Source organism: Neomonachus schauinslandi, chromosome 2, assembly GCF_002201575.2.
Source record: "Neomonachus schauinslandi chromosome 2, ASM220157v2, whole genome shotgun sequence".
NCBI lineage: Eukaryota > Metazoa > Chordata > Mammalia > Carnivora > Phocidae > Neomonachus > Neomonachus schauinslandi.
This window is the reverse complement of record NC_058404.1, coordinates 169,257,810-169,282,785: the sequence shown is the minus strand read 5'-3', so window position 1 is coordinate 169,282,785 and position 24,976 is coordinate 169,257,810. Positions and strand designations below refer to the sequence as shown.

The window sequence follows — 24,976 nt, the reverse complement described above, 5'->3', positions numbered from 1 at the left end:
TTTATCATGAAAAAAGGTTAAATTTTGTCAAATGCTTTTTCTGCATCTGTTGAGATGAGCATATGATTTTTATCCTTCATTTATTAATATGGTGTATCACATTTTTTGACTTGCATATGTTGAACAATTCTTACATTTTCTCATAAAGTTTCTTTGTTTTTATAGAATTCAATAACAATTTCCACCAATACATTAACTATAAAGGGCTTTTGGGTTAGTTGAAAGACAAATTTTGATTTATGAGTAAAATATATATACTTATAAGACACCAGTAAATTCATAGCTTTTTGAGAACCCTTGGGGATATTTTATAAAGTATTTAATTATGCCTTTGCTGAAACCAATTTTAATATTTATCTTAAAACCTTTTAAGATGTATTAAGTATTTCATACATATTTTAAAAATTCAACTTTAGCTCTTTATAATAAGACACTATTACTAAAAAACATAATAGTCATTAATTTGTTCTCTTTGGTTGTTGAGGTATATTCTAGCCAGTATTTAATCATCCTTCCCATTACTTTTATCAAGCTACTACTATAATATTAGTGGAAGAATTTTGGAATTACTCTGGAATCAGTTGGCTCCCATCTAAAAGATAATGTAAAATTAGATTGATTTTGTTTTCTGAATCAGAAGCAATAGTCATCGGGGAACATTTTGGAATACAGAAAATATATTTATAAAGAAGAAAAAGTCATCCAAAATTTAAGCACATTAAGAATAATCACTTAATATTTTAGTATATTTCCTGTATTTTATAGACATTTTTATATATGTATTATCGGGTGTATTTGTGTATAAATATAGCATATTCAAAGTTTAACATGTATAGGCATCATCCTGGATATACAGTTTACATTTTCTGACTTAACATTAAATAATAAGTATTTTCACATATCATTTATTGTTTAATTTATTGTTTAATCATTTCCTTCTATGGACATACCAAAATTCATTCAACCATTCTCCAATTGTTGGACATTTAGGTTGTTCCAAATTTTTTTAATGTTATAAATTTTAGGAAGTATAAAACAGGTAAGTTGAAGTACTTCTGAAAGAGAGGAACACAGGCATAAAAGTGATTAACTGAAGTACTATTGAAAGAGATGAATATCATGGTAGTGTGCCAAGTGGATTAAACAGCAAGATCCAAATCAGAGAGACCCCTTAGTGGAAGAACATGGATCAACTCAGGCCCTAACTTATAGAAACAGAAAGGAAGAGATGGATATGAAAACTATTATGTTAGAACCTTGGCAGGACTTGGCAAATGATGGGCAATCATGAGATATGAGTCAGGAAACACTTCAGAGTTTAATTTGTGTACTGGGGAGAACTAATGTCATAAACAGAAATGGTGAGATTTGGAGAAGGGGCTTATTTGAAGGTAACTTTTAGCATGTTGAGTGTGAGTCATTTACCATGACACCAATGTGTCAGACTGAAGCTCTGATGGACACTCGGGCTAGAGATGAAAGTACAATTCATAAATGGGTAGAGAACATAATGGTGAATGCATGAGAATAACTGATACATTTGTGGGTGATTCAGGACAGGTGATGGAAAATGGTTGGAGAGAGAGAATGAGAAATCAGGTAAGAGAGAGTTCTTGAGAGCCCAGAGAGAAAGCGAACATCAAGAATGAAATCCATAGTGCTAGGAGTCAGAGGCATCTGTGCTGAAGAGAAGCTACTGAAAGGTTAATTATAACCTTAAAAAAATTTTTTTTTCGCTGGTGATATGACTCTAAGCCAACTTTAAAGGCATTTGGGAGCAAGTAGGTAGTGACTATGATTTTGAAAATTCAGTGGTGATGGGAAGGGAAAAGTGGAGTGTGCGTCTGAGGCAGTCAGAGGAGGTTGGGAGGTGGTGGGTGCATGTGACCTCATATCGCCCCTCTTCTCCTTCATGGACTGTCTCCTTCCAGCCAATCCAGCTTTTCACCCTAAGGCTACTTAGGAAATGGAAAAAGTATGAATTCATATAGGCACCTTACCTCATTGGCCTAAAAATAACTATTCAGGAAGAAAGAAAAAAAAAAAAGAAAGGAAAGGAAAGAGAGGAAGGAAGAAAGGAAAAGAAAAAGAAAGGGAAAGGAAGGAAGGAAGGAAAAGGAAGGAAGGAGGGAAGGAAGGAAGGACAAAGAAAGGAAGAGGAAAGAAAGGAGGGAAGGAAGGAAATAAAGAAAGAAACCTTTTACCTTTTAGAACTTTCAAAGAGATAATTTATTCAAAGGGAAAAAAAATCTTTTTCTTTTCAGGCAACCACTGAGGAAACCGAACCGAACAGTCAAGAGGATGAGAATGATGGCGAAAAAACACAGAAAGGGAATACGGAAGTTGCTTCATCAGGTTTGTTCCCTGACAAACTAGTTTTAAGGTAGAGTTAAGCTACAATGAAAACAGTCAAGAATTTCTCCCACTGAGCCATAAAAAAGTAGCTAAGCAAGGCTCTGTAACTGGTGTGATTGTGCTGCCACCTAGAGGCTTCCTGGGGAAATCCTCACCGTACGATTTATCTTGCTGTAGAAACAGGAGCCCATTCTTTTTTGCTACTGTGGTATTTTTTTGTTTTTTTGAAAGTATATCTCCATCATCATAAAAGTTATATTTCCCCAAATAAATGATGCTAAAAACTGAGGGTCCTATTTTAACACACAGAACATCATTAGATAAGATATAAATCAAAATATATCATAACATAGACACTAAAATGAAAAAGCTGGTGAATAGTTTTAAAATAATAAAGTAATGCCAGCAATATGGACAGTGAGTATGAATAGAGACCCACTGTTCCCTAAAGTAATGTTTCTCAATACTTTTAACACATTTCTTCTTTTGGCAAACCTCCTACCCTCTTCTAAATGCCAAATTATTTTAAAATAAATGGCATTACTAAAAATTTTAGCATGTGCTTTTTCAAACTAGATTGCACCTCCACATCTTGATATGCCCCCTCACTCCAGACTATACCTAATTCTTTCTTATATATCAGAGAACACTTTATTTTCACTGTCTTATGTGTACCACACAATCCTTAACACATTCTAATTATGAAAATGTACTGTTTCAAAGGAGCATTGAAATATGAAAGACAGACTCAGGCTGCCACTCAGTCATTTGGATAGAAACTATCTTTAAATGTTCTCCCACCCAACCCACCTACCATTATATTTTGTGTCAACATTTTGTCTCATGTAGTGTTATTCATGGGGAAACAGTGACTCTTTCTAAGAACTTAAATTCTCCATAGTGGGGTCCTTTGATGTATTTTGCATTGTGTGATTTTTTTTTCTTTTTTATGTCTTGGAAGAGCCTAGACAATTCTGGCATCTTAGGCTCTTTAATACCTCTCATCACCCTGCAATCCAACTCCTTATGGCCCTGGGCAGGATATTCACTCAATGGACTTCGTGGCATCGCAGGATAAATGGTCCTTTATATGGTTCTCTTCTTCTTTTTTGTTTCTGAACATAACTCCATTTTCAGAACCTCAGCATTTTACAACAACTGTGACTCGATCCAGCCCGACTGTGCCCTTTGTGGAGTTTTCCTCCAGCCCCCAACTGAAGAACGATATGCCAGAAGAAAAAGACCAGAAGAAACTGGAAAATGAGATGAGTGGAAAGGTGGAGTTGGTGCTGTCACAAAAGGTAATGTACGTGGTGGACTAAAGCAGTTCAATCCAAAATCAGTGCGGCTTCGTATTGCAGCTCACCTATAACGTGAATGGAGATAAGTGGCGCTTGTTCATAATGAAGATTTATTTTTTTATCCGAATCGATTCCTATCTTCAATCTGTATTTTTTTTCTAAATACAAATATACTACATGTCCATTGTAAAACAATGTAAATGCATATAGAAAGATGTATGCACTAGGTAGGTCATGTCGGATGCTCGGGCAGACCACCATAGACTGGGTGGCTTGTAAACACCAGAAATTTATTTCTCACAGCTCTGGAGGCTGGAAGTCCGAGACCAAGGTGTCTGGTGAGAATCCACTTCCTGGCTCACGGATCACTGTCTTGCAATGTCCTCACTTGGTGGGTGGGGTGAGGGAGGTCTCTTGAATCTCTTTTATAAGGGCACAAATCACCTACCAAAGGCACCACTTCCTAATACCACCACCTTGAGGGTTAGGATTTCAACATGAATTTTGGGAGGCCACAAACATTCAGTCTGGAGCTATACATTTTTTTTTAACTTGTATTTATAGTAACGTGCATACAAATGTAACAAATCTATCAAGTACTATATGTAAACATGTAAAAAATAATATATAAATTTAAAAGAATAGAAATAGAGCAATAGAGAGAAAAAGTCACTGAAACTTACCTCTATTAGTAACCACTGATATATATCTTTTAAATTTTATTTTAAATAACTTTGAATTATGAAGAATTACATACATTTAAAAGAAAAATGGAATATAAGTTCTAAAGCTTTGCAGTTAGATGTTAGTTTCCTGTGTGTGAGGTTGCTTATTTGCAGCATACGAAATATTCTCTTTCCAATATTTACCTGTTTTATAACAGTGGTACTTCTGATGCCTCTGGACTTGCATAACAAGGAAACTAGAAAATTATTATTCTGATATAATGAGTTTTAATGTCTTGTTTTTATTAAATTTCTTCCTTGCTTGGAGTCTCATCTCATTCATATTAATTTGGTTTGTTTTCAGGCCCAGTCTAAAAGTCTTCATCATTTATGCCAGTTCCTCTCAACCTTGGCTACCCTTTAGAGTTTAAAAATACCAAGCATGTTCCATAAAAAATAAATCAGAATCGCTGGGGGCAGCGCATCTGTATTTCTCAGTGCTGCCCAGGTGATTCCAGTAGGCCACCAAGATAGAGAACCATGGACTTGCACACTGGCATACTGTATGTGGTGATATCCCAAATTTAAAAATTAACCCTAGATTGGGATATCACTTTAGAGTGAAAAATTGGCCAAGTCTCATTCCAGTTCCTCCGCCGTTTACTCAGCGTGTATTGACTGTGCGCCTACTAGAAGCCAGGCCCTGTAGCAGACGTTGGATGTTCAACAGTGAATACCCAGCCCCTGACCTTAAGGAGCTGACAGTGCTATGTCCTTGGTAGAGCCTCGAAAATGCCTTTGGGGGATTTCAGTCTCCAGTTATTCCCCATTTTTATACATAAAGGATTAAAGAACCATCTAGACGTCTAAAAGGAGGAACTGAAATGTCGGAAGACATTGGGGGCAGGCAGGATTTCCCACCTTTGCAGAATTTTGCCTTATCCCCATTACACTCATAGCCATTGTTTATTTATTATTCTTCCAAATGGACTTGTCCCCCCACTTAGATCTAAACTGAAAGGAAAACTATCATTGCTAGAAAGTATTTTTTTTTAAAAATGAAACAAAGCAAACACAATAACTAAAGAGCATTCATCTGCGTAGCTCATCTGTGTGGTCCATCTTTGGACCACCAGTGTCATGTCAACCATACTATGGAAAAAATTGTTTTCAGGGGTTCTTTACTTTGTGTGTGTGTGAACCCTTTGGCATCTGGTAAACAGTATGCTCAAGATAATATTTTTAAAGCATAAAATACAGGAGATTACCATGTTTTCCTTGGTATCAAATGATATCAAGTATATACACCCCCTAAATTCTGTTCTGTGGACTCCAGGTTAAGAATCTCTACTAGTTGGTTGGCAAATGGGATAATGGTCTTAGAACCCAATGCTTTTCTTACACCATATGAATCCCTCCCCTCTTTTTTCCCTACTGTGGAGTTAGTTCTTAGAAAAAGAGAGAGAGGTGATCACTATTTTAACAGCTTTTGTTTTCTGACTTCACTTGAGAGTGTTACCTTTATCAAACAAAGTGCCCATGCACACAGGCTGATCTTTTTACATAATGGTGATTTTGAGCATTTCTGCTATTAACATTCATTTACAACTGAGCATTACTGAAACATTTTTGTCAGACTCAACTAAGGAGGAAATGGTATGGGGTTAAAATTTGGGTTAAAATGGTATGGGGTTGTCAACTTTAGTAAATCTAAGCTTTAGTTTTTGCTGCATGTTTAACGTTGAAGTTCATTTGGACATCCGGTTGACCTCTGTAATATGGAATGAAGTGATTAACTCTATTTTCTTCAGGATTCCATTAGGGTTGAATGTATTATTCATAAATAAAAATAAAATTTTACCAAAAAGAAATTATAGACATTAAATCATCCTGAAAACCAAATCACAGATCAGCTTATGGTAAAACAAGCACTCTAATAGCCTCAATTGCCCTGTTGGCTATCAAATTAATCTGTTGGGAACATAGCCACCAGCCAGAGTGAATCTGAGAAAGCCCTGTAAGCAGCTGAAAGGACATGAACTGATACAACCACGCCCCTCTTTCAGATCTCTGCTCAGAATCTACTGACTTATTTTAGACATCAGTTTGGTAATCTGGTCTTTCAGCAGTCACTTGATTGGAAGCAACAAATCAGAAGGAGGGTTGGCCATTCAGATTGGGGGAAAACAAAATAAAACTAAACAGCAATAACAAGAAAAAATCTATTTCTACAAAGCAAACATAAGAATTTTTAATGCCATAATTTTGAAACTATTTACCATAAGGACAAGTGGTCTAACATGCCTCAAAAATCTCCTGATGGCATCATTGCTATGACTCTAGTTGATAATAGTTATTTATAATGCTTCTTTGTCAATAGGCAAAATATATTGTCTTTAATGTGCTTCGTGTAAGTTTTTGGGAGGGCTCTGTAGTGTCTCGAGAATAATGTCCATTAGAAAGTGATATTATCTTAATATTCAGCACTTACATAGTAAGATCTTTTTTCTTTATCTTATGTGGAACATCTCACTTCCTAACATTACAAAATCAGTATTATGTAGTATCAGGAAGGGAATATGTGATTGATCAATCAGAAAATGTGACAGAGTGATGTCCAGTCCCAAAGATGGAATATTATCTTCTGGGTTTGGAGAAGAGTGATCATCATATTTTTATGCTCCAGTTTGATTTCTCTGAAAAAGTTGGCCTCTGTATTAATGTAGAAAACACAAAAGGGTTTTGGGGAAAGGGCGAACATTTCCATTTAAAAGTTAAATATCTGGTTTGTTGACTTCTGTAATAGTCATGAGTCCTTTAATTTTTATTTCACCTGTGCATTTTTTAATGGACAATACTTGTAACATTTCTGTCTTTTGCCCATGATCCAGGTGGTAAAGCCCAAATCACCAGAACCAGAAGCAACCCTGACATATCCATTTCTGGACAAAATGTCTGAAACCAACCAATTACATTTGCCAAACCTCTATTCTCAAGGTAAAAAGAAAGAAGTGTTTTATTTTAGCTCTATATGTGCTGCTGGGCTCATCTATAGTAAAATTTTCTTTGTTTCATTTTATCTATTTAATTCAAATTCAATTAATTAACATATAGTGTATTATTAGTTTCAGAGGTAGAGTTTAGTGATTCTTTCACTCATATGTGGAATTTAAGAAACAAAAAAGAGGAATCCTAAGGGAAAGGAGGGAAAAATAAGACAAAATCAGAGAGGGAGACAAACCAACTAAAATATTCTTTATTTTAAAGGAAGATTACTTCCTTTATGTTAACATCCCATTAGCCATGATGTTTGCAAGAGTCCATGGTGGCTGAATTAAATTACTTCAGAGTGGAAATCTGGGGTTGCATTCTCTATTTGGCCCAGCCAGGAACCCAGCAGCCAAAACTATTTTGCCAGCCAGGCACTGTACGCCCAATAGGGCCTCCAAAAGTGATACCTTACAATAATTTTATTGGTTCCAAAATGTTTTTTAAAATTACAAACTAAAAAATAGCTTTAATAAAAAGTTTATCATCCTAATATTATGTCAACTTCATTAATTGTTAATTATCTCATCTTTATAAAATATTCATTTAATCTGACAATTTGACTTTTTAGAAGAAAATTAGATTTTATTACCTCATAATAATTCCTGGGTGTGCATGATTACTGAGAAATAATTTACAATCATAGATTAAACATGTTCTGCAAATTCCCTAGGAACCCCTTAGGCCATGTATAGGTTGTGAATTCACCCCTTTATTCTTTAAAAGTTCCATTTGAATACCTTTATCCTTTTTTTTAAGATTTTATTTATTTGGCAGAGAGAGACACAGCGAGAGAGGGAACACAAGCAGGGGGAGTGGGAGAGGGAGAAGCAGGCTTCCCGCCACGCATGGAGCCCAACGCGGGGCCCTGGGATCATGACCTGAGCCGAAGGCAGACGCTTAACGACTGAACCACCCAGGCGCCCCTGAATGCCTTTATCCTTATGAGAAACTCAGGTGCCCACAAACACCAGAAAGAAATGGGGTGGGGGAGTGTCCTGAGAATGCCATGATTATTCTTCCAAACAGATAGACCACTGGGCCTCATTGGTGTGAGTTCTCTCTACAGATATGAAAACAGCTAGAGTTTAGGAGGCAAGAACTGTGAGGTTTTTTGGTCTTTTTTTAATGTACTCTTTCCAGTACATTCTACAGATTTATCAGTTCAGGCAAAGAGAAGATGATACAGGCTCATTGCGGCTGGGATTTATTTTTACTTTCCTGTTTTTTCAAGGATGGGCATCTATTTGGGACCACTGTGGGCGGAAACTGGGTTGGCTTCCATTAGCCTTAGTTGATGGCTGAGAGCGAAGGTGGGCTCTATTTGAGTAACAGGAAGTCCTTGGGAAGGAATTAATTAGTACATACACTGATGATCATTAGTTTCTAAATGTGGAAACAAATTCAATACTGTCTTCAAAGCATTTGTTTCAATCTGTCAGCCCTACTGTCCTGTGGGGAATTGACAAAAATGAAGTCTCATAACTGGGTCAGTAATTGACCATATTTAGACAGATTTTAATCCTGCCCCCGTTTCTACCACTTTTTAATTGTGTGGATAAGTAATACAGAGAGGAAATAGATATTTTGAGCCATCTTAATTAGTTTTGTTGTCTCACACGTTTTGACATCCCATTAACATGTTGCAAGGCATTTTGATTTGATAAAATGTGCTGTTAACAAAGGGACTTCCCATCATGCTTTATCGAAGTTGACGGATAAAAAAATAAAATTTAGTAGCACTAGAGCATTTCGAAATTTAGTCTTCAAGAGAGAATTATATTTGCTGTACACCTGTTCTATGCTCTTGTCTGGTTCTGGGAAGCCAGGACGACAGCTGCAGGCTCTGGAGACAGAATGCTCAGGTTTGAATTCTTGCTCGTCTGGTTCTTAGCTGTGTGATCCTCCCCACCAAGCTCTCCTAATCTCTGATCATACCCTGTAAACTGTAAAAGGGAGATCATAGAACTACCAACCTCCTAGGGGCATTGGAAGAATTAAATGGGATCAACCAAAAAGAGTGCTTAGCTCCACACCTGGCCCGGAATCAGCACTAATAAAATAATCTAGTAGTTTCAGAAGAGTAGCAGTTGGAGCAGAGTTACAGAAGCAAGATGCCAGGCAATAAGAAGCTATTCTTAAATGCTTTTCTTAAAATAAGAGTGTATGTTGTAGAGATACAGCTCTAAGCAGTCATTTTCAAACAGGAGTATGGGCCAGGGTTCCCTGCGAGACTGGTTAAAACACAGGTCTCTGGGCTCCCCTCCTACCTACAGTGTCTGAGTAAGTCTGGGCTGGGGCCAGAGGATTTGCATTTCTAACAAGTTCCCAAAGGTGATGCTGATGCTGCAGATCCAGAGACCATACTCTGAAAACCATGGACGTAAATAAAGTAGGTGTTTAAATTGTGCACGAAAGACACTGTCAAGAGATAGAAAAATAACAGTAAGACTTGTTTGGAGCGAGTACGTTCCTATCGTCAAAAAGCAAAAGGCCTCTAATAAATGTAAACTTAAAAGACATAGTTTGTCTTTAATTGGGAGGGGAGGGCGGAAATACAGGACTTTGCCCAGATATAAAAATTCAGTGGGAGTGGGAGGTCCAGGGTTCCAGGTACGGAATGAATGGGTCACAGGAATGAAGGACACAGCCCAGGGAATAGTCAATGGTATTGTGCTAGCGCTGGGGGTGACAGATGGTGGGCACACGCGTGGCGTGTGTCTGTGCTACAGCATACCCTGCAGAGTTGTCGGGTCACCGTGTTGTGCACCTGAAACTGATGTAACCTTGTACGTCAACTGTACTCCAATTGGAAAAGGTCAGTGGACCTGTAAGTGACTGGTCTGTGGCGACGCATCAAGTCCGAAGAAGCTATACGGTTAGGATCAGGAATCTTGGAGACATATCTACTCTTCCTTCCCCTAGACAATGATATCTCCCCCGTGTTTATAAACGTATGTTTATAGACTGATTATATAGGCTACCGAAGATCTGGTGGTGAGCCCTAATATTTCACAGATTTCCCTTAAACACACACACACACACGCACACACACACACAAGTAGTCTTTAAATACTCTGAAAACATTCATAAAATACATTTGAAGGTGACAGTTTTCCTTTTCTCAACTGTCTCCCAACAGTTCAAAGATATATTGGGGTTTCCGGAAAATATGTGCACATTTTAAAAACCGATGTTTTTATCTACCCCGAGCATGACATCCGAGTGCACAGGAGCCAGTTTAAGGATGCACATGCTTACCCTGAACTTGTGTCTGTTCAATGCCACTGAGCTACAGATCGGCATCGACACGTCCTTTTGTTACCCATATAGATCACTTCTGCCACAGACTTCCATACATAGGCTTTATAAAGAATATAAAATAATCATTGAACTCATCTCTGCTGTCTCTTATACTTTTCTAGTGTTCTCCAAAAGCAATGTAAACTGTGCATTTTGCTCTTGCAGAGCAGCACATTATCCTATCATTTGAGATTTAACATTTTAACAATACCACCATTAAGTATGAGCCTATAAAATTTCACCTAACGCCAAGGAAGACAAGCAACAGCATGAACTGTCCCTTGTCAGTTGGCTCTTGCCCACGTCGTCAGTTTTTGCATGTGTTTTATTGAGATATTTTGTACTTCAGATTCACTCCTTCTCAATTCTTATATCGACTACAGCCAAACCTCCTTTAGTGCTTGGGAGCATGGTTCCGCTCGGTTCTCACCCCTGTTCTCACGGTTTTCTGTTTTTTCTGTTCTGCCATCTGATCTAGAGTCCCCTGGCCCCGCCAGCATCCCGCTGAGAGTTCAGAACTCTTGGCGACGTTCCCAGTTTTTCTCCCAGTCAGGTAAAATGCATCCTGGGTAGTTGTACTTCTGTGCAAAAATCCGTGTTGGGGGCAGCCAATAATGTGTGGTATTTTTCTTCATTTCTGATTTCAGAAAAAAAATTTCTGACACACAGTTAGCAAAGAGCTAGTTCTTTAATAATAGTGCCACTTCTACTAAAATTGGAAGGAAATTCTAGAAACTTTTGGAAGGAAATTTGTAGAATTTTTCTTTGATTTTAAAAATCTAAGGAAATACTATTCAGCTCTTTCTTTTTAAAAAAAAAAATAGACATTCAAAATCATTCTTTGTCCTCTTCTCTTTTTTTTAAACAAGGGTTAGAAGCATTTACCAGGAGTTGGTAATGGTTCTCTTGTTAACTGTGTCCCTCTCTTTACTTCCTGGATGATGTCTGGCCTCTCTCTGTGTGATGATTCTCCACGTCAGACAGTGAGGGAACCGGGCCAGCAAGCGGCAAGGGAATGCAAGGGGCATTAAACACGAGCACCTACGGTTTTTGCTTCCTATAGTCTAGTCCCTGGTGCTAATTGATGTGATCAATCCTACTACACTGGTCATAACTCCTTTCGGTGATGGGTACAAATTGCTTCAAGGGTCTGCTTTATTATGATTTTCTAATGCTCTTGGCTTACAAAAAAAAAAAAAAATTGATCTGAGGCTGACATAGGAGCCATGTTCCACTCAGAGGATCAGAGAAAAATACTGTTAGAAGCTGCTCACATTGTGATCTTATTTTTCTTTCTTTCTGTACAGTGGAGTCTCTGGGCAGTGAAAAGTCACCTGTAACTACACCTGTAAGTAGCTCATCTTAAGGAATAAGATCCTGCATTGAGTGTGATTTTAATTTGTAAAGTATTTGATTTGCTGAAAGAGGATCCAATCAAAAATGGGCTCTAAGTGATTGTAGAAGAATAATTAAAAGTCATGTGTAATGCTGTCAGGTGAAATTTGAAGAAAAACATGGATTATCGTTATGCAGAGTGGTGATCATGCTTGGAAACAAAATGGTAAGTGAGTCAGGAGAGTAAATCTAATGAAGGGGACGATAGGAATTAGTATTAAAACATGCAACTCCTCTAGGCATTCAAAATCATTTTTTTAACTGAGAACAATGCTTCTACATGGTGTAGTATTGGCGGGCAGCGCCCAGCCAGAACTCTCTGGGAGACCCAAGCTGTTCTTGTTGCACTCCTTCTCACAATCAATATATCCTGAATAACATTAACTGTCCATTTAGTTTACAATTTTTAATTTTGATGAGATCAAAAACAGCATTTGCAAAAAGTAAACATCAACGCACATTGATGTTGTAGAAATTGCTTGCTGCTGAATTGTATGTAACACTCGCCATAGACCTACTCTTCCCTAAACTGAGAGTTCCCAATGCTGGGCCTGTCACCCTTGTTCACCCTCTGAAATTCCCACTGGTTTGGAGCCCTCCTCTGTGGCACAATCAACTGTAGGATTCCCGTGAGCCCCCAGGTGTCGCCGCGTAACGGCCGTGGTACCTTTGATTCCAGATTGACTAACATATGACCCTGCAGATGTTGTATAACTTCTTAGAGCCTTTTCTTCCTTGATTGTGCAATGAGATAATAATCCCACTTGACAGGGGGGTGTGGGCTTTAATTGAAATAATTACATGAAGCGTCTAGTACTATGGCTGATCCATGAATGAATCCTCCTCAGTGGCTAATCCAAAAGGCCCACCATAGCCAATACCAGTTCTTACCTATAGACAGATTGTGTCACTTTGAGAGTTCCTGAGTGCCTGTGCAGAATGGAGAAAGGGTCCCATAACCCTCAATATTTCCAGCCACATTCCAGAACTAGCAACCATTTGTGCAGGCTCAGTATCTGGCCGGTACCCTGGGGATCTTGAGTCTCCTGGGAAGCTGAGTATAGCCATGTTGGGTGGGAACCCCCAGAAGGCTCCTGGGGCTGGTATCCAAGGCACAGATTGAAGAGTGTAACATAATGCGTTGATTTCCATTTGAAGTTATGTGGGAGCAACAATGCCACACTCTTCTTACACCCCCCGGGCAGGGGCGGAGAGGAAGCGTGCCCTGAAGAGATACTTTCTTATTTCTGATTCACAGAAACCAGAACAAGAAAGAAGCAAATTACTGACCTAAGTGAATTCTCTGAGAATACCCACCCAAATTTGACATTCTTTCAATGATAAATAGCTCTTCATAGAATAGAAAAGTAAAAGAAATTTGAACACAAGAGAAGCTTGAAGAGGCAGTAAGCTTTGATTGTGCTGACCTCAGTAGACTCAGACCGTTTTCGGTCAGACTTGGAGTAGTCCAAAGCTAGAGTCAGAGTCTATGAAGGGGAGAGAAGGAGAAGGCATTACCCAGCATGAAGTGGTTCCATCCATTTATTCAACGAACATTTATTGAAGGCCTAAGAGTGCCAGGTTTTGGGATACTTAGGGGGATAAAGGGCCCTCTCTGCCCTTCAGGAAACCGTACCCCAAAGGAAGATACAGATTTGTAAACAGATAAGTTATAGAACAAAGTGGGTTAAATGCTCTCCATTCTTTCTCTAGCACCTTTTGTATTTCTTTTACGATAGTTATCACACTGTCTTCTGGTGTCACTTATATATTGGCCCCTCCCTCATGCCCACCCTCTCCCCACACACTCAGTTGTAAGCTCCACAGGGCTGGGACCCTTGGCCGGGTGGTATCCCCATAGTAGTTGCTCAGCAAGTAGTCACCAAAGGAAGGAACGTGATCACTTTTCTTTCTTTTGTGTATCACGAAGTATCTTCCTCTTTATCTTACTCTGAAAATGCTCATTGTTTTTCTGCCTTCCTTTTAAACAAATATTCCCTATTTTCTGCTGTGCTCAGTCTCTCTACCCCACACTCCTCCCTTCTATTTGCTTACTCCTACTTATTCTTGCAGTTACTGCCTAGTGAAATCTGAAAATTAAATAATTCCTAATTGTTGCTCTTTTCTTCCTACTGGACTCCCTCTGGCTTTATTCATAACCACATCCTTTTTCCTAAAAAGACAAAGAAGGGCCATGCCCTTGAGAGAGGTTCTGAACATTGTAACTGCTTCCAAGTTTTAGGAAAATGCCAAGTGGAGCCAACCTCTAACACCATTAATTCCAAATTTCTTATCTGGAATCCCATTTGGATGACATTTTATGGCCATCCGAGGGAACTTCGGAAATTTTGAATTATATACAATTAAATAGCTTTTCTCCTACATAACATGTCAGAGCCTTTAGTTTGCTCATGTGCACTATGAATCCCAAGAGTGGCATACGGGAAATACATTTCCCTACCCTATTTGCCCACCTTTCCTTGACTTTTTGTGGTCATCATCCTAACCATTTGCAGACACCACAGCAAGAACATCAATGGAGGCTCATATTTCATATGTCTAAATACATTAAAGTTATCAATATTTATATTGTTATAAATCAAGCAACACCCATGGCCTGGCCTGCATTCTTAACCTGGAGACACTTCCCCGGGCTAGCCCAGCCTTGGTGCACCTAAATGGTAGCATGGATCTGTTGGGCACAAGGCAGGGCCAAAGGTGAGCTGGCCCAAGTATCTTGGGCAGTAACTAGACCCATCTAAGCTTTGGACAGGACTGACCCTGTCCAGCTTCTCAGGCAGCCCGGGTAAATAGATTCTGCCTCCTCCCCACCCTGCCCCAGACTCTCCCCCTCCTCCCTAATGCCTCCACCCTCGTCTTGTTGCTTCTCTCAAGATTCCCAGGCAGTTCTAAATGCCTCCCCAAACCACCCCCATCGGAACAAAGGGAAGGGAAGAGGCGCAGTTACTGGGGAATGTGGTTTGCCTTGGCACCTACTCTGGGTGTCGGGAGAAGCCAAGTTTAAACACCACAGCCCCCACCCCTTTGGGAGGTTTCCCAGAGACCAGCTGTGATTTCTCTTCCCCTGTGGACCTGCCCCATCTCGTATATTCTGTAACCTGGGTGCCCACTTCTCTCATTATTCCTGTTCATTCACTTGGTGCCAAACTCACAAAGACCTTCAAAAAAAAAAAAAAAAAGCCTTTGGGTTTGAATGTTGGTTACGTGCGCCCCAGGGCAAGGACTTCCTCGTGCCTGGATCACAGGTGATGCCGGTGAGCATTGGCGCGTTTAAATAACCCACTTTAGAGACAGCTGATAGGGAAACGCAATAGCGGTATAAAAGCTTAGTTCTGTAGTGTGGCAAACACCACTTCTCACAAAAGGCAGCTTTGTTGAAATAAGCTTCCCCATGTGCTTGGACCAGTATCCATATGCAGAATGAGTATCTCATGCTCAGAAGCGTGATTACATTGAAGAAATCACTTCTGAAAGAAAGGAAGGCAAAGCCTTCCCATTGCCAGTGGCTGATTACTTCCATGTTTTCATTAGCTCCAAAAAGGGTCACAGCATCATACCAGCGTCTTGGACGTCAACCAAAGAGGGATGAAGATTAAAAAGTGGTTTCCATTGACAAAGAGGGTCTTTCAGTGTGTAGGGGCTTCTGCTTCCGCACGTCCGTCTGCGTGCCGGTTTGTAAGCTGATTGCGTCCCTTGCCCTGGCCTGGCCTTGAGGACGTGGCTTAGCTCTGATCACGGTTTTATTTTCTAAGCAGTTTAAGTTCTGGGCATGGGACCCAGAAGAGGAGCGCCGGCGACAGGAAAAATGGCAACAGGAGCAGGAACGTTTGCTCCAGGTAGGACTGGGGTTACTGCTTTGTTTTTTCTATTAGATGCTGCTCTCTTAATTACTATTGTATTAGATAAATTTTTAGCACAGGAAATGCATGGAATTAGATTCTTCTCAGGAGCTGGTGAATCTAAGTCAGTCCATTTTGTGCCTTTACAACAAAGTGTCCTGTGTCTAATTCCTCTTGCCAGAGGTTACACTGATGAGCACAATGAAAAAGCATGAAGGAGGGCACTGGGTGTTATACACAACCGATGAATTATTGAACTCTACATCTGAAACTAATGATGTACTATATGTTGGCTAATTGGATTTATATAAAAATAAAAAATAAATTAAAAAAGAAAAAGTATTTCACTTAAAAAAATATATATCCAAGTGGTCACCTGGCTGGCTCAGTTGGTAGAGCATGTGACTCTTGATCTTGGGGTTGTGAGTTTGAGCCCCACGCTGGGTGTAGAGATTACTTAGAAGTAAAATCTTCAGGGGCGCCTGGGTGGCTCAGTTGGTTAAGCAGCTGCCTTCGGCTCAGGTCATGATCCCGGGGTCCTGGAATCGAGCCCCACGCTGGGCTCCCTACTCAGTGGGAGTCTGCTTCTTCTTTTCCCTTTCCCCTCCACCCCCCACTCATGCCCTCTCTCTCAAATAAATAAAATCTTAAAAAATTAATAAATAAAATCTTTAAAAAAAAACCAAGTATTAGGGGCCAGCCGGTCCATTTGTCACCTCCTTAGTGGCCAGTCAAATTCCATTCCAAGTAGCAGTGGGAATGAATTATCAAAAAGGTATTTGATAGCATACATGTGAAATAAATTTGGCCTGGGTCTTGTTCCTTAAGTAGAAATGTTTGCTCCACCCTTGAGTAAAGGCTGCTTATTTTTAATTCTAGAAAAGTTCTGGGAGTAAATGTATCATGCTCCTACTTGTTTCAAGCCAGTTTTGTAGAGTAATAGGGCTTCAAAAAGTAACCTAGTAACCTTAGAAACTAACCTGAGTACTTGGGTGTGCCAAGAACTGGCATATTTTTTGGTATTTGACATATCTAGTCTAATTTAATCCTCATAAAACTCTTCAAAGTATGTCTTATTAGCCCCATCTTGCAACTGAAGAAACTAAGCTTCAAAGAAATTATCTTAACTGCTCAAGGTCACACAGTGAACAGTTGTTGAGCCTGATTTCAAGTCCAAATCTGTATGACATTAAAACTCATGTTCTCTCCACTATATTCCCAATAGTACTGATTTTTACTAAAAGATTGTAAAGGAGAAAAATGTTAAATCTCATTAATTTTGATGACTTTACACTGCTGTATTTTACTTTTTTTTTTTTTTTTTTCCCTTATCTTTTTGCTCTGACCCTCTTGGCTTAATTCCCAGGGGCTGGGAGCAGGGGGCAGTTCAGGTAACTAATTGTTGTGTGGCTTTAGGCCTGCCAGTTAAGCTTAACACTTTTCACAATTCCACAGGGGTAAATCTTCAACCACAAATTGCACAGGGATAAATACCAACCAGATTCAGCAAAGTCCCACAGCTTTTGGGACTTTTGGGTCCATTGGGAGACCCCAGACCAGCCCTGGCCACCTGCTAGTCCCTTGAAAACCAGATGCCTGTTCCCCAGCTACATGGTGAACAGCTCAGAGTCAGAGAGTCTGCAGAGTAAAAAGATAAGCAAGTGTGCTTCCCATGGTGGTGCCCTGTCAGTTACACTCTGAAAGGTGACCGCAGTTGCAGATGCAGACAGATGTATTTTTGTCCTACCGAATTGTTACCCGGGGTGGCACGGCGGGGTTGTGGGCTCTGGGGCAAGGCATATGTGCGAGTTTGTTGGTGTGTGCAGGTGTGTGTATTGGGTATGCATGTATGTATGCTGCCCACCAACGTGTGTGTTGGTGTGCACACGTGTACCGAGGTGTGTGTGTGTGTGTGTGTATGGTACAGACGTACAGCATCTTTCATTCCCTGCATCACCTCCGTTCATCCTCCCGGGGAGGGGAACCTGGGGAGGGGTTTTCCTAGAACCAAGAAACTGAAGCTTTGCTTGTTTTGTTAAGTTTTAGAGTCTGTTTCCTCTATTCTGAAAGGCCCCTGAAGTCCCTCTCAGAAACTTTATAAGATTAGGTTTTGAGAACAAAATTTTTACCTGGAGTTAAAAGCCCACCATGAGTTGACCAATGATGGTTTTTCTAGAGCATTCATGAGAACATCAGGCTCCAGATAATCCCAGTAAAGCCCTTTTGCTCCTCAGATAATGACATAACAGGTAATACCTGGAGGAGATCTCAGTGCCTCCCCCAGGAGGATAAAAGACTTGTTTTAGCCTCAGAGAGAAGATAGACAATAATTAGACGAAAACATTTGACTGTGTGTGGTACACTTCAGTGATGTCTCTGTCCTGTCGGGGGCACCATTCCCAAGGCATCCAGGGTGTCTGCTCTCATTTCAAGCATTAATCTTAATCTCCATTTAACCAACCATTTCTTCTAGTCAGCTGTCCAAGGGACTCCAGTCACATTTTTAAAGCCATCCTTATTCAGAGTATTTTTTTTTTCTCCAGAAGTGGTGACTAGCGCTGTACTGTTTCTGAAAATAGGGCTGGCAGTTCTGATATTGAAGCCTTCTAATGGGCTGTTTAAAAGCTACTCTTAATTCAGAAGTTACTGAAGCCTGGGAAGATTCCATTTTGGTAGAATGGCTATAAGCAAAGAGTAATTCAGCTACTCAGCTAATTATCATCTTGTCTACTCCGGACCTTTATGCATTGTCTGTCTTGTACACCTACAAGTTTTTGTTTTTTTGTTGTTTTGTCTTTTATTTAACTCTCTCAGTAGCCACATATTTCTATTAGTGAAACGGCAAAACTCATCTCTGAAGGGCCCAGCAGAAACAAACCATTGGTTTAGCCTACTGTCCCAGGACAAAAGCCAAGTTACGGAAGATCTTAGAATCTTTCAGTCTGTCTTTTCTCTTTCCATAAGCAAATGTCTACTCATATATTTGAGAACAAATCTATAACACACCAACAATAGAAAAGAGTGTTCTCTGGTAAGATTGTTATGTTCCTAATATGTTGGAGTGCCACGAAATACCATTCCCTTTTGGTTGCATGAATAGATCAGACTCAGAATGTTACAACACGAAGATAGTCTTGCGATATATTGTATATGGTGGTTTAGAGGGTGGAAGTGTCCTAGTGGTGTATGCAATGGTCAGTTCAGGAACTAACTATCTGTGGAAATTCTGTAACAGGAGAGATACCAGAAGGAACAGAACAAGCTGAAAGAAGAGTGGGAAAAGGCCCAGAAGGAGGTGGAAGAGGAGGAACGCAGATACTATGAGGAGGTAGGAAATTCCCAAGAAGGAATTTGACTTGTGGTTTTGATTTCTCAAAGTTTATCGGTGCTTTTTTTTTTTTTTGTCTGTGGTGAATGTATGCACGTGGCTGTGTCTCATTCTCCTTACTCACATCAGAGCCCTGTCAACTTCTTCGAAGAGTCATATCCTGTAGGATCTAAAAGACCACAATTCCCCCAAATTTAGTTTGTGGTAAGGGCATGTTGAGTCATGGTCAAGGAAGACAATATAATTTTATCTGTTCTCTAGTCAGAGCGTCAGATTCTTGATTTACCTTAGATGACATGAAAGTATCTATTTGTGTGTTTGCTTGAGGAAAGCATGTTTGGTAGTAGTGAATTAATTTTGTGAGTATAATTTTGATATTGAGGCTAAGTGAATCCTTACTGACTACATTCACTATATGGTACTAAAGAGACTTGGAGGGAGGAGAATTTGGTTTTGTTTGTCTCATTTTTTTTAGATGAACAAACTAGCCCACATTAGAGAATTGGAAGGGAGCTACATTTAATGTGTATTATCTAAAATTTGTTTATGATGAATTTTGTTGTGAATTTATCTTCAGTAATTTTTGTGCATAATCTGATCCTTAAAAGCATTTCTAATTAGGCTTCTTGAATCAGACTAAGTAATTTGTTTTTCCAAATTAAATGCTAATTTCTAAATCATTGCCCATAGAAAGTGTTATCTGATTTACATACCTTTAGAAAATAAGACCCCTTTTTTTTAATGCCCTGCTTGTTTGCACATAATCTGATTTTTTTTTTAAGTTCCTTAATGAAAATTTTCTCTTGACAAATGTGATTTTATTTTCTTTTTTCCCTTTCATTAATTACTGTCCCTCCCTTTAGGAGCGCAAAATAATTGAAGACACTGTGGTTCCATTTACTCTTTCTTCAAGTTCTGCAGACCAGCTGTCTACATCCTCCTCTGTGACTGAAGGCAGTGGGAAAATGGTGAGACCATAGATTAAAAGCAATTTGTGAAATAAATAAACCTAAATAGAAGTATAAAACAATAAAGCCAAGTTTTCCACCAGTTTAAATGCAGGACTGACTATTTCCCTAGAATCACATCAGCTACCATGTGGCCATTGTACGCCATGGTGCTGTCACTGTCATGGTCAGACTCAGTCATTTCTGGGGGGAGGGGCAGTGAAATCATTACTGGGACCAGATCTGCTCCCACAGGCTGGCAACCAAAGTCTCCCTGCACTGGCTGGAGAGATCCTGATTTGTGGAGCCATTTGCTGGAATGTCCCTCTGACTGCCCATCATTCACTCATTCAACAGACATGCATCCCTCTCCTCCACACCATACGTTCCTTTGCACTGGATGGTAGCCAACCATGTACCCCCCACTGGCCTCCGTGAAAGTTGCTTCTAACCCACTCTTAAAATTCCACATGAAATTTATATGTGTCCTCAAGGGCTGGAAAGAGCACAGAAAGGGTGGTCTACCTCCATATCCCCCAAGTAAGGTTGTGGAGCTACTGAACAAAAGACACACCAAGACTTGAATAGTCTGTAATCTTCATTTAAAAAAAAAAAAAAAAAAGATGGGCCCATGACAGCCATTTCTCCTAACTGAACAGTCCTATGATTTTGTTTTATTTTGAAAGGTGGGTTTTCTGACCAATTCTCTTTCATGATAACTTTCAAAAGAGATCCAGATTACACATTTATTTCAAATCATTGGAAACCAATTACTATTCAGTTAATTTGGACAATTGTTCTTTAAATTGTAGGCAATGGGATTGGAAAAAAATGTTTCAAATATCCCATGGCCAGAGATGAGTGTTGTCCAGTGTGTTTAAAAATTATATTCAGGGGTACCTAGGTGGCTCAGTCAGTTAAGCTTCCGACTCTTGGTTTCTGCTTAGGTCATGATCTCATGGGTCATGGGATCAAGCCCCGAGTTGTGCTCTTTGCTCAGCAGGGAGTCTGCTTGAGATTCTCTCCCTCCCTCTGCCCCACCCCCACATGCACATGTGTGAGCCCATGTGCATTCCCTCTCTCTCAATAAATAAATAATAATAATATTATCCTTGTTTTCTCAATCAGAATAAGATGGAAAACTGTCAAGAGGGAGAACAAGAGGCAAGACAGAAGAAACCACTCCAGGGGGACAACAATGATTTATTGCTTAAGCCTCGGGAAAATCATCCACCAGAGGAAATGGGCAGGTATGAACTATATCAGTCTATCCTTCTAAATGTGCAAAGCCAGACTCTGCCTGTTCGCTCCGCAGAAAGAGTAACCATTTCTAATGCAAATCATATTCAGCTTTGAAATTATCATTCCAGTAATACATTACGTATTGCTTAAACACACTCCAATAGCTCTGAAGTCAGTCTTTATGCTATTGAATACAAATCGCCTTATTTTTAAATAGGTGAAATCTTTTTTAAGTAAGGGGAGATAGTGTATATCATCACAGGAGCACGTTGTCACTTCAAAGCCCCAAATCTAGCTGTCATTCACCTGAAATGGTTAATGTGTCTGCAGGGATAGAGGTTGAAATGAGGCCCTAGGGTCCTACCCATGGTGGGTTCACTGTGGACCTGGACTTTATCATCAGTATCCTCTGAGCTGTGAGAAGCCACATTTACTCTGGGTGACAATATAAAGGATAACTAACAAATGATTGCTTGTGGATAATTATCCCACCCCATGGGTTTCAGTATGTTCCATGGGAGATCCAAACGGGGTACCCAGAAACCCCTGGATCATTCAGAACTAGCTCAAACTGGAGCAGAGTCTGGTTGTAGCTATGGGGAGTAGTGGGTTTATTGATGCCACCCTGAGCCTAACCTAGAAGGGACCCCCAGAATCCCAGGAAGCTGGCAGTACCCTGCCACCAGCAAGTTCTTTATGAGATAGATGTTTGCTCCTGGGGCTCTGAGTTACCACAGAGATATTGGCAAGTGTGCAAGCATGTGCACACATGCACATACACAAGTGTGCGGAGATACACACATGTGTGTGCACACACTGCATCCTCAGACCCAAAGACATGAGAGGTTAAGTGTCATTTTCAAAGACTGTCCAATTTGAAAGTTTGGCTGGGGGGCGCCTGGGTGGCTCAGTCGCTTAAGCGTCTGCCTTCGGGTCAGGTCATGATCCCGGGGTCCTGGGATCGAGCCCCGCATTAGGCTCCCTGCTCAGCAAGGACCGTGCTTCTCCTTCTCCCTCTGTCTGCAGCTCCCCCTGCTTGTGTTCTCTCTCTCTCTCAAATAAATAAATAAAATATTAAAAAAAAAAAAAAGAAAAAGTTTGGCTGGGAGCTGAGCCCTTCTGGTAGGATCTGCTCTGAGAATTCTCCCATTTCCATCAGCCAGAAGACTGGGTGAATTGTAGACATAGGAGCTTCGGGCCCGTGTCCAGAGTCTGCAGAGCCTTAGGAATAGCACATCTGTTTTCAGTTTCATGAAACAAAAGCCACTAGTCAGGAATATTTGAATGATGCTGCTCAGCATTACCCATGAATATTCTTTGCTTCTCCAGACAGTCCCTGTTATCTCCAGAATCTTTGTTTCCCCAAAAACATTTTTAAACTTCCTCCATCTCCTTCCTTTGCACACAGAAGCTACTGTGAGGCCGGTGAATTCTCATGGGCTGCCCAAATCCTGTGTGGCCCAAGTGATTTCTACAATAAGTCCTCTCTTATAAAAATCTGGGAGATTCCAGTTAGCTCTGGCATGCCTTGAAATGGTTAGAATGAAGAGCTTTATGGACAGGGAGGTGGTGAAGACGTCAGAAATGATGGTTTCTCAAGCTTATTAAATTGATGGATAATGAAAATGTGTAGGATTTTCCAGTACTTTAAATCTGGTTTAAAATGAAAAGAATAAACATTTAGTTAGTCCCATTTCTTTTTTCATATTGTAACTGGGTATATCTATGCCGTAAGGGATAGGATAAGTTCAGTCGCTTTCATCTCTGTTCTGAAATATACTTGTTTATCTCAACAGCCTAACTCAAGGGGCCTTGGCTCATTCTAAGAATCCTGTATCAAAAGGAGTTCATCAAGACCATCAGCTGGATACAGAAACTGGGGCCCTACACTGTGGGATGAACTCACAGCTAGCTCAGGGTAAGAATGGGTGTTTAAACCCAATAATTAAATTATTATAAGAGCCCCCCCCCCCCAACACACATGGTTCAGACAGGTGTGAGTTCTGGCTGCAAGCTTCTCTTGTAGCTTATGCTAAGCAGCACAGCGAAGAGATTCCCACCACTGTGGGCCCACAGTCTGTATGAACTCACGGTGGACCCCAGTGGGCTTTAGGGCTTTCAAGAAAGATGACCTACAAAGCACTAGGGTGATGCTACTGAACGCTAAGTTTATGTTCTTTATGCTTTCCTTTGCCTCAGATCCAACCCAGAATCAGCAGGTATCGAACCCACTGATGCACATTTTAGAAGATGTGAAGCCAAAAACTCTCCCTTTGGATAAAAGCATTAACCATCAGATCGAGTCTCCGAGTGAGAGACGGAAGTGAGTAGCCAGATAAGATGCATGTGGAATTCCTTTGTTTTTTTTAAATTTATTGACTAAGAATGGGGGAAAAAGACTGTGAGATGGCAAGATGTCAGCAGTCTTTTTGTGCTTCTCTCCACTGACTCTGAGTGATTAGATAATAAGTATTTATGGATGTTTGAGACAGTCTTCCTGGCAAATAAATATGCACTCTGATTTTTATCAATTTGTAAGAGCAAAGTAATGTTTTTAACCTACAAATCTAAACATTTGGGAAGAATTTGCAGGCCTGTTGTATAAGTGATTTATTTAAGTGAATTAAATTGTCTCAGAGCCTGTTGACAAATTTTCTTTCAAGGAAAAAAATGTTTTTTCTCTCATTTACATGCTCTCCCATGAAGTAACTACCCCAGGCTGTATTCTCGTTTTATAAAAACCGTATTATTTTACAGTAAGAATAGTTCCTATCATTTTTGAAGTCTTTCAATATATAATAGGCACTGTGTTGAAGGGTTTACATATCTCTCCCCTTTTTATATACGTTAATTCACTGAACTCTTCCAGTAACTTTACTGGGTCTTTTTTCCATTTTAGAGATGAAGACATTGAGGATCAGGGAAATTAAATAACTTATCCAAAGTACTTGACTGGATAAGTGGTGGAGGAAGTCAAAATGAACCCTAGTTCCACAATAAGATCATATTTGGGCCAGAGGTTCCTTGTAATCAGTTTTAAAATATATAACATTCATGATGCATTAACCAATCATTCTACCTAGAGCCAGATGACCTGGATTTAAACTTTGACTCTGCCACTTGCCTGCATAGGACTTTGAGCAAGTTACTTAATCTTTCTCTGCCTCAGTTTCCTCATGTGTAAAATGGAAATAATATTAGTACCTACCTCATAGGGTTTTGTGCCTGGCAAATGATAGGTGCTATATATGTTGGTGGTGGTGCTGATAATGCCAAATGGTGGTGATGATGATGATGGTGATGATGATGGTGGTGATGATGATGGTGGTGGTGGTGATGATGGTGGTGATGGTGGTGATGATGGTGATGGTGGTGATGATGATGGTGATGATGGTGATGTGGTGGTGATGATGGTGGTGATGATGGGGTGATGGTGATGGTGGTGGTGGTGGTGATGATGGTGGTGATGGTGACGGTGATGATGGTGATGATGATGATGGTGGTGGTGATGATGGTGGTGATGGTGGTGACG

At 40.0% G+C, this 24,976-nt stretch overlaps 1 protein-coding gene across 18 annotated transcripts in view; it reads left to right on the top strand.

Annotated features, from left to right (window-relative positions):
• Positions 1-24,976, top strand: part of LIMCH1 (LIM and calponin homology domains 1) — a 317,738-nt gene that overhangs the window by 281,933 nt on the left and 10,829 nt on the right. For 11 of the 18 annotated variants that reach the window (XM_044912737.1, XM_044912732.1, XM_044912735.1 and 8 more), the window contains 10 exons: positions 2,265-2,355; positions 3,493-3,656; positions 7,213-7,318; positions 11,980-12,020; positions 15,844-15,924; positions 19,163-19,255; positions 20,119-20,223; positions 21,331-21,452; positions 23,241-23,362; positions 23,644-23,767. In XM_044912737.1, the coding sequence (XP_044768672.1) occupies positions 2,265-2,355; positions 3,493-3,656; positions 7,213-7,318; positions 11,980-12,020; positions 15,844-15,924; positions 19,163-19,255; positions 20,119-20,223; positions 21,331-21,452; positions 23,241-23,362; positions 23,644-23,767 (1,049 nt within the window). Of the gene's footprint in view, positions 1-2,264; positions 2,356-3,492; positions 3,657-7,212; positions 7,319-11,150; positions 11,226-11,979; positions 12,021-15,840; positions 15,925-19,162; positions 19,256-20,118; positions 20,224-21,330; positions 21,453-23,240; positions 23,363-23,643; positions 23,768-24,976 lie in introns of all 18 variants that reach the window. The other 7 variants (XM_044912734.1, XM_044912729.1, XM_044912743.1 and 4 more) reach the window with 4 other exon arrangements.